This window comes from Saccostrea echinata, unplaced genomic scaffold (assembly GCF_033153115.1).
Source record: "Saccostrea echinata isolate AGI-Se365-2 ecotype Australia unplaced genomic scaffold, CSIRO_AGI_Sech_v1 ptg000023l, whole genome shotgun sequence".
NCBI lineage: Eukaryota > Metazoa > Mollusca > Bivalvia > Ostreida > Ostreidae > Saccostrea > Saccostrea echinata.
In genome coordinates this window covers 1,179,568-1,189,766 of record NW_026889772.1, presented here as the reverse complement: position 1 = coordinate 1,189,766, position 10,199 = coordinate 1,179,568, and the positions used below count along the sequence as shown (strand labels likewise).

Below are 10,199 nucleotides of genomic sequence, written 5' to 3'. Positions count from 1 at the left end.
GCCACATGCCATAGTCCCATATCGAGCTAAGTTGTACAATATTTATAAACATATTTTGTTCTTAAATCTGAGTTAAAAAAGGGTTTTCGAAAATATGTACCGATTAAATGAACAAACAGTTCTCAAGCATTCTCTGATTTTTACTCATCATTGTTTGAGATGTGATATTTACAGTGTAATATCTCAGCAGACATGTTAAGGACGAACAACATTGACGGGTTGTGACCATTCTGTCTGCAATTCTGTCATTTCAACAAGCAACATGTACACGTACTATACGTACTACAAGTATACACGTACGTACACTGATTCAACTTAAGTTTTAAGGCAGAACGATCAGCTAGATCTGTTAACTAAACACCCCCCCCCCCCCGGATACTAGCAGTGTAATTATCAAAATATTTTTTGCAATATACCCCTCTCATTTTGAGGTAGATATTATAAGATATATGTTAAAGATTTTCTAAATTTTAAAATGCTTCCATATTGTCAAGAAAAATGCGTTTATATTTTTTGCCAATACGTTTTGTTACGATTGCAAGCAGAAATTGTCAATGAAGTATTGATATAAATAACCTTTTAAAGAGTTAGATATACTTTTTATCATATTTTGCTTGGACACAACTTAAGTCGTTGTTTTATAATGCTTAAGTTTTGTCATATATATGGTTTTCGAAGCTTTTTCTGAAAGTGCTGCCTTTGCAAACTTCACAGATTTACTTCGTTACGAAGACTTAAGCGCTTTACGATTGAATTGGGAAATTACCGTCTTATATACAGTAAGAACAACAGAAAAAAAGGTAATAATACGTTGAAATTAAGTGTGGAAATGTGAGGAAAAAAGTCGGGCAGCAACTTAATCTTAACGAAACAGTAGGTCAAAGATTAATTTAAGCTTTCTACTGGGATAATTTTAACTTGGCACAGCATCAAGTACGTCTCTCAGCACAAACGTATCTCTATCAAGCTTTTGTATGCTCGAGGTTTATGAGGTTTATATTTTCAATATAATAATTCCTATCTAAATTGTCATCTCTTATCTAGAAATGAAAGCACAGTTCTCCTTTGGTGCATGTCATGGCGGATTTTGAGAACAAGGTTCTTTAGTGAGTCACTTAGTTTGAATTTGGTTGATGCAGCAGAATAAAACTGAAACAATGCACTCTGGAAAAACAGGTGCCCGTTCATATTTTACAGAATACTTGGATTCTTGCGTCAAACGGTCTAGGTTTAAATGAAAAACCTGTTATGTTTTGCCATTTTTGCTGAACTAACTTAATGTTACGTTTACATTCCACCGTTAGGTATTGAAGCTATTTAGATCAAAATCGCTAAATATATATTTACAGTTTTATACATAAAATTAAATATTTCAGAGATGTGCCTTAATATGGATTTTCATGCATTACAAGACGTGATTACTAGTTTAATTTTAAATACTTAAAAATATCTGAAGCTAGCAGGCCAGAACTGATTTTTACTACTTCAATTCAGGTTGCATTTTCAACACTATGTCAAGCAAAGAGCTTTATATGCCCCAGGTCTAAGGATCTAAGATCCAAGGTGAGAATTCATAGAGACTTGGCACAAACGTGGCAGGTGTCATGTGAATTATGGCCCTGACCTTGATCATATGACAAACTCAAGGTCACAGTCATGTTCAGTGTGTTTACTGGCATATTTCTGTTATGGAAAAACACAAAAAATCATTCTTTGCGAAAAAGTACTCTTCACGACCATGAATAAGGGGACGTCCATTTGATGTTTTCGAGTTTGGGCATATTTCCCCCCCCCCCCAACTTTTTGCAAGGAAGGAAATAAATAATGTTTCTAAAAATCTTGAAAACTTAAATATTATGTCCTGCAAGGTTATGAAAAAAAAAATCTGACTCGATACCCCACCCCACCCGACTTCTCAGAATTAATTTGTCATCCCCCAAGCTTTAGACAAAGTCACGACCCCACCTAAGAGTCATCACATGACATGAGCTAATGAGAAGGCGGGGGTGGGGTGGGGGTAGGGGGTTATCATTGATACCATCTCTACTATGTTCCAGTGCTAGATTAAGGGTGGACAATCTATAATTACTTAACTACAAAAGAAATTTTTGTTTTTGTTCCTCAAACAATTTCAGAACCCCCCTTTCATCAATCCCACAATTTACTATAAGTAAAAAAAAAACCATATCCATCTCCCAATAAATTTTCTTTCTTTTCTCTTTTTTTTCCAAAATACAATTATATTTTTAAATGAAAAAAAAAATCTCAATAAATACCTTCAGTTTTACAAAAGAATTTAGTCCCTTGATCAAGTAAATTACTATTTGTGAAAAAAAAAAAATAGGGGGGTCACAAGAAAATTAAACATAAAATGACATCTCTTTGTCCTCTGAATTTTCATTAAGTTCTCAACGTCAAATTCCTTCAGCATTTAATACTTTGGAAACACAGACATACAAAAACATAGACATTACTAGCAAATTATTCAAATAATAAACAATGGATATTATCAATGAAAAAAAAAACTCACATCAGAGTTGCATTTACAAATATCTCAGTCAAGTTAACCCCAGTATGTATTAGAATTCTAATCTTAATCAGCATTCGATAAATGTTGACGATTTCTGTTAGAATTCAAACCAACATCTCAAACACACACACACACACACACACACAATTTCAATAACAATATACGTGTTGTTTGTTGGCAATATTTGGCTCACATAAATACAAACACAGAAAACTTGAACAGAAAATAATTTTGAATCTGTGACTCCACTAAAGCTAAAATGTAGATACTTAGGAAACAAGTGAATTGAAATATGAAACTTACGCCAGGGTTTCAGAAGGAAAATTGTCAATTCTGTGGCTTTTTGAGCTAAGATCTACATAAATGTGAAAAATAATCTCCACTGGTAAATTTGAACAATTTGATGCATAATTTACCGCAAAACAAATAAATTAAATTCTTATCAATTATAGGCATAAATTAACTGAACAAAATATATAGTTACATAGAGAATAATACATACCCTCTCCATATCACATCCTGTATCAGTCCGAGACACCAATATCAGCAAGATGGCCGAAAGCCCGAGGGCTGATACAGGATGTGGTATGGAAAAGGGTATGTTTTATCATGTTTATTAAATACTTAGTAATAAAATACAGAACACATCAACTTGAGAAAAAAAAATAACAAAACAAATAATCATGCACTGACTACTGACATGTACGTAGTTTATTGTTTCAAAGAACAGTAATTCAAAATGAACAGAATGTGAACCAAAAAAAAAAAAAAATAAAATAAGTGTATTATCACAAGTACTGTTATTTTTTAGGTTAAATCTACCGTGATATTGATCCGTATCAGCCCTGCAGATCCACATCAGCTCTACAGGGGTGATATGGCTATTGTGACGTCAGTTATATCACATATGCAAAAATCCTGTATTTAATTATTATTATACTAAGTATGTAATAAACAAGTATATAAGCATGTCATTGTTTTCTAGATTTCCAAAAATGTATGTGATATGATCAGAGTGTAAAATCGGATTACTGTATTAATGTTGTAAACAGCTGTGTACTTTAGATTAGTTATCTACACTTTCAAAGCTTCCTACATTGTTTACCCAGGCCAACAAATTTCATGGATCATTAACAAAGATAATCTCCATCTATCTCACCTAAAGATTCATCAAACAGAAATCAAAGTTTTTCTCTATTATCCTTAGAAAATGCCTGGGGTGGACTCAAAGTAAATTCATTGGTTTTTGTCCAAATAAAAATCTTACATCTGATCCTGTCACTTTACAAAAGTTTCAATGGAGAAAAATACTTGGCAGACAAGTTGGTATCTTTCTTGGAAAATTTATGGTGATTCTTCAAAATGCAAACTTAAAAACTTCAGATCTCATGGGAAAAAAGTGAATTAAGTTAGTTAAAATGCCCTTTAGTGACCTTGTAAAGCCTATAACTATAAAAGCAATGAGGACATTAATCCCACTAGAAGAAATAAAATTCAGTATGAACAGGACTCAAACCAAGTTTCATGTAAAACAAAAATATTCATCTTGTCGTATCTCAATACTTTAACATTTTTGGTAATAACTAATTTTCTTGTGAAAGTAATTTTTTAATAATCTGAAGCTGATTTTGAATTTATTTCACACTGTATAAAAAAAAGACTTCATCAAATAGAACTGGATTCTAAATAGATAATTTATGAAATGCACACACAAATTCATGCACAAAGAAAAAGAAAACTGAGATATTAATCAATTCTTTTTTTTAAAATAAAGGAATTTTGAGTTTTTCCAGTGTTAATTTAGAAAAAAAAGTATTTCTGTTTTAGCAAGCTTTTCTACAGAATTTTTGTACACTGAATGGAAATAAAATATTCACAACAATTTTTACAAGTGACACAAGTGTTTTTCTGTCATGCAGACAAAAGGAGGTGGGTCAGTTTTGGGAGGACTAGGTCACCTTTGTGAATATATTTATAAAGTGGATATAAAAACTACATGTTTATATAATACAATATAATACATTACAGCCCCCCAGGATTCATCTTTACCCAATAAACCAAAGCTATATTAAATATCATCAAACCACATGTAAATATTCTTAGGCAGTTTTACAACATTCAGATGTTGTTCAGAGTTAACAAAATCAAAGACATTTGAAATATTTCAGGATTTTCACATCTTTGAATGCTAAATCTCCTGTTCTCTGTATTTCATCAGACTAGGAGAATCACCTTTCAGATGCTGCGGCCCATGCTAAATGATCCTCTCATCATCACTCCAATACTCTGTAGATCTGTAGACTAGGGATATAAATAGGTTCATTTCACTGTCATTTGTTCCAAAGGCTCTAGCTATTGTAGCTTTGTTCCAAAGGCTTTAGATACTGTAGCTTTGTTCCAAAGGCTCTAGCTATTGTAGCTTTGTTCCAAAGGCTCTAGCTATTGTAGCTTTGTTCCAAAGGCTCTAGCTACTGTAGCTTTGTTCCAAAGGCTCTAGCTATTGTAGATTTGTTTTAAAGGCTTAGAACACAATTACATGTAATACTCATTTCAGGCTTTAAACCATGAATATTCATATCACTATGCCAACAGTTTCTGCTGGCTTAGACCAGAGTCACATATCACTATGCCAATAGATCATCTTCCTCCTCTTGTAACAGCTGGTTATATTCCGAGTCACTAAATGTTGGCATGAATCTCCGCTTCCCATTGGATGTTGTCCCGTATGACACGTCGTCCATTTCCAGGTTCTCTTCATCTCTAAGTCTCGTGAATCCCTCATTGTCTGACTGGAATCGGAGACCACTGTCTTGTGAGGCAATGAACTGCATTACCAAAAATAAAACGCTTAACAAAACACTTAGAGCCAGACAGGCATACATCAGGGACATCTTAAGGTAGTGCTCATAAAAATACCCTGTGGTAACAGGGACTATCATTTGACCCATCGCTGACCCCATCACAAGTACTGCAGTGGACTTCCCGGTCATTTTGAAATATTGGTCGACCCAGGACACTGCAGTGGGAAACAGAGAGGACATTCCAAATCCCAAGGTCAAAGTTCCAATCCACAGAATGGCGTCGTAGTAGCTTATTCCAAAGCTCAATAGTGACGAACCAATCAACATCAAGGAAATGTCTACTAACAACATACAAGTAGGACGGAAGCAGTTTGCTATAAAGATTGAAAATCCCCGTCCAGCAGCTAAAGAGCCCCAAAAAATGGCTGTTACTATTGCTCCTTTGTCTTTGGTCCAACCCATAAAGTTAACTATGAAGGTCATCAAAAGGCCTCCAAAGGTTGTCTCCATGCCAATATATGCAAGGAAAAATAAAAACATCATGGACATGATCACATATCGCTTGCATGGATTTCCAAATTTATCTTGGCCTACGTCACTATCTTCATATATACTGAAGTCCGACTTGTATCTATCATAGCAATACAAGCCACAAAAGAAAAAGCCATTCACCAGTAGCATAGCACCAATGATTAGATATGCCATCTGAACCCGGGACATATTACTGACAACTTCTAAAATGTTCTTGGATTCTGTCATGTGTGGTTTCTTGCGTCTCACAGGAAACGTAGTATTGTGAAACACTGCAGTTGTGGAGCTGTTCATTTGGTCTGAAGTTGAGGAGGTGGAACTTGATATTTTAGGTGAAGAAGTGGATGAAATTAGAGATCCACTAACAGTGGGTGTTTGGGTTGTCTTCTTGGTGGTGGGAGCTTGTGTTGTCTTTGTAGTTGGTTTTTGTGTGGTGGTGGTGGGTGCTTGTGTACTTGTAGTGGGTGCTTTTGTAGTGGTAGTGGGTGCTTGTGTACTTGTAGTGGGTGCTTTTGTACTTGTAGTGGGTGCTTGTGTACTAGTCGGTGATCTATTAGTGGTAGTGGGTGCTTGTGTACTTGTAGTGGGTGCTTGTGTACTTGTAGTGGGTGCTTGTGTACTTGTAGTAGGTGTTTGTGTACTAGTGAGTGATTTAGCAGTAGTAGTGGGTGATTCCGTGGTGGTGGTAGTGGATACTTGTGTACTAGTGGTGGTTGTGATATGTGCTTTTGTGGTACCAATGATGGTGGTACTTGTGGTAGGTTTCTGAGTGGTAGCGGTACTAGATTTTTCCGTCAGAGTATTATCATCTATGGCAGATGTTTTAGCATTTGTTGATGGAGTCTGTGTGGGTTTTGTACTATTAATGCCCGGCATGGCTTGACTAGGAGTAGCAGCAGGGATGTCCTTGCTCTGTGGATTTTTCACCTCTTTATTTATTGGAAGTTTTTTGATCTTATTTTTAAAATCCTGTAAATATTGACTACCATCTGCCTTACCCTTGTCTTCTTTGGTTGAGTCAATGTGTGTTGGTTTCTTTGGGACAGGAATGGCAGGAGCGGGGGTCATGACTAAAGTTGTTGTCATGGAGATATTCTCTGTGTTTAAATGTAATATGTCATTAGCATTAATCTGTTGAAATGTTTCATTTAAATCTCGTCCTAAACGAGAATGATTTGTGTTCTCTATGAGAAACTTAGTTAAGGAGTCATCATTAACAGGGTTAAGTTTTCCGACACTCTGAATGCTACTTGACAAGAATGGCTGAGAAAGTAACGGAGCAATGAAAGCTCCTACTCCAAATGCAAAGTGCATGGCTTGAATGTACGGAGGGCTCCTTTTACCCCAGATTCGAACACAAAATGCATTGCCTCCTGGAAAAAGACAAAAATGGGTCAGTAAATTTCTCAAACAAATGTTCAACGAACAAAAAACTATATAACACAATGTATAAAAGGGTTATTTTGGCCCTTTCAAACTTGCAAGCAATTTTGCCCCATATTATATTTGCCTATAGATGTGCTAAACATGTTAACTTTTTTGAATTAGTCCCATTTTAAATTTTGATCTTTACTTGGGATGCTAAGAAATATTAATAACATGTCAAAATGGAGTATATTCTTACTTGTTATGATTTCTAGTCACTGAGAAGAAGATACAAGATTTTTATCTTAACGAGGGTTAAAAGTCAAAGTTAACCAGCAAAGAAGGTTAGAGAATAATTATTACAGGCAAAACATGTAAATACACTTATGAAGTTTTTTTTTCCCCTACTCAATACTAAGGACATTCTATTTACTATAAAACTAGACGTAATTACATGTAGATAGTTAGAATCAGAAATCAATTATTTTTCACACATATATAAAGAATAAAGAAGCTTTTAAACTTTATATAATTTTTCCTTTTATCTTTTTCTCTGAAATCAAATGAATATCATAATGATATATTACAACACAAGGTAAAATATATATTGCTCAACTAAAATTCTTAAAATATTTAAAAAAATAAAAAATAAAATAGCTCTGATGGGTTAAAAATGATCCAACTTCAAATGACATTCTACCTGTATCCAAAACCCCCATGGAGCAGCCCTGTAGTGACATCATCACTGTTAGAACAGTCAACGTGAGTGACCATGGGATAATACTGGTGGCCAGCGCGGCCACAATCAAAGTCACCATCAACAATAACTGTTTGTCAAAATGGTCAAACAGAAAACCTCCGACCAGGGACCCCAGCAGATAACCGATGGAGCGTGCCGTGAATATCAGGGCCATGTGAGTGGTGTCGGTGTTGATTCTCTCCTTCAGGTCGATAAGGGTCGGCCCTGGGATGGCAATACATAAACCCTGTAGTAAAAATAGACAAACGTAAATTAAATAGAACCAGAATGTTTACATTGTATCATGGTCAAATAAACTCCTTCAAAACATTCTCAATGACATTTTGCAATGACTACTTGGCACTGACTTTGTATAATATATATGTATCACATGAAAACAATGGTCTCTATTCATATGACACAAGTTCATCTTTGATTTACGTACCATATGACAGAGACTGCACTGACCTAGGTCCCCGCCATGTTCTATAATGTTACGTATACATTGTAGCAATTTCTGAGAGTCTCATAATAATTTCAAAGCATTTTTTAAACATATTTTAAATAAATTCTATTTCTTCCATATATCCATTTCCAGGGTTCAAAATTAACTTTTATTACCATGAGCAAACTTTAGCTATAGTGGCAAAAGCATTTATTAGCAAAATTGAAAATTCATGTGCAATTTTCAGAAATTATTCAATAATGGTAAATCAAATTATGAAAGTTCAAATCTAATATAAAAATAATTGCAGTCAGTGTTTTTGGGGGGTGGGGTCTGGGAGGGTGAGGATGGAGCCCATAGAATTGAGAATTTCAGTGTCAATTAGGTTAAACTGGGATTTCGAAAAAATCCCTGTCATATGAGAAGCAATTTCAAATATTTGTATTACTTTGACAAACAACTGAAGAATATTTCAGTTATGAATTATCTTATAACTTACATCAAGAACGATAGTGGTATCAATTATCTAAATAAATGAAGAAATCCAAAATGTCTGACCAAAAAATATTTCTGCTCGAGTTCATAACTTTATTGAGGAACATGAAATAAACAAACTGATTGTGATCACAAATTCAGTAAGATTTCCTTTGGGAAAACTTTCAATATAATTTGGGAAAATACAGGTTTATTCTATTGGGTCTGCTGCCAAATTTTGACTCTAGATCGGCCCTAAAAATCATGACAATTAAAGAGTACGTCATTCAAACACTTTTAATTTGGAAAGGTAAAAACCCCAAACTGCAACTTATCGATAAATTTTGCTAGTGTTTAATGTGACACACTTGCTAAAATGTATTTTATGGTTGCATTTAGTGAGTATTTCCACTTAATTTTGAACCCTGCATTTCTCATACCCATGTATGAAAGATTTCAGATAAATGATGTACACATGCAATAAGGGACAGCGATTCAGAATATAAAACATACCAATGTCAGAAATGTGAATGACAGACAAACTGTCTTAACAAAGCTACAGCACCACATCGTAGTTGGACTTTTCCGTTTTCTTAGATCCAGGAGGGACGTATGATCGTAGGTCCCTCCCTCGTCTTCCTCTTCCTGCATCATCCTGAAGTTGTTCTTATGTCCACAGATGAATCACAGCACCATCAAAGTCTCATTCAGCAATTTGTTCCGAATAATATCACATTCAATACGTTGCATTTCCATATTTCATATGACAACCTATGAGAAAATGATGAGAATATTTCATTTCATACATGAGATCTATAAAAGGGTTGGATTATTCTTTGAAATAGAATTCATAAAAATTGACAAAAGCAAACTTGAGTCAAGCGTGAACACAACTGGCTTATCAAAACATTCAAAATGTTAATGTTTATCAATTAGATCTATAGTTGGTTAATCACTAATCGTATGTTAATGTCAATATCGCGTTCAATGTAGAATTTATTTTTTTCGATAATGTATGACTGTAGTCACAGCTGAAAACCCTAACGTTACCTTAAGTAGACGACAAATTAGTCAGTCACATTTATCCTATAAGTATGGTTTGACCGAGGGCATACACGTCAGACTGCTAACCGGAAACAGCAAAATGATTATAATGGTCGCTTATATCATATAAAATGAACAGAATAGATCAATCTATCTATTTTAGAGATAGAAATCAACAATTTGAAAATATAAGGGGTTCATTTATTACTTAGAAAACAAAGTTATAGCTAATAATATTTGATGAAGAATTCATCGTATTCATTGTACATG

General features: G+C 34.5%; 1 protein-coding gene across 1 annotated transcript; it reads right to left on the bottom strand.

Annotated features, from left to right (window-relative positions):
• Positions 1-2,414: 2,414 nt before the first annotated feature.
• Positions 2,415-10,014, bottom strand: LOC133191035 (uncharacterized). The gene is made up of 4 exons (XM_061326693.1): positions 9,936-10,014; positions 9,399-9,656; positions 7,928-8,213; positions 2,415-7,235 (listed from the first exon to the last, which is right to left on the bottom strand). Exons 2-4 carry the CDS (start codon positions 9,537-9,539, stop codon positions 5,155-5,157), a joined length of 2,508 nt encoding a protein of 835 aa, XP_061182677.1. The 5' UTR covers positions 9,540-9,656; positions 9,936-10,014; the 3' UTR covers positions 2,415-5,154.
• Positions 10,015-10,199: the final 185 nt, after the last annotated feature.

What these genes read in the sequence shown, in the direction of transcription:
- LOC133191035 (XM_061326693.1), bottom strand. Translation starts at nt 9,539, where the DNA reads ATGATGCAGGAAGAGGAAGACGAGGGAGGGACCTACGATCATACGTCC. An exon ending in CATTCACATTTCTGACATTG is followed by an intron (nt 8,214 to 9,398) that starts GTATGTTTTATA and finishes TTTTTACTACAG; the next exon opens with GGTTTATGTATTGCCATCCC. An exon ending in CATGGGGGTTTTGGATACAG is followed by an intron (nt 7,236 to 7,927) that starts GTAGAATGTCAT and finishes GTCTTTTTCCAG; the next exon opens with GAGGCAATGCATTTTGTGTT.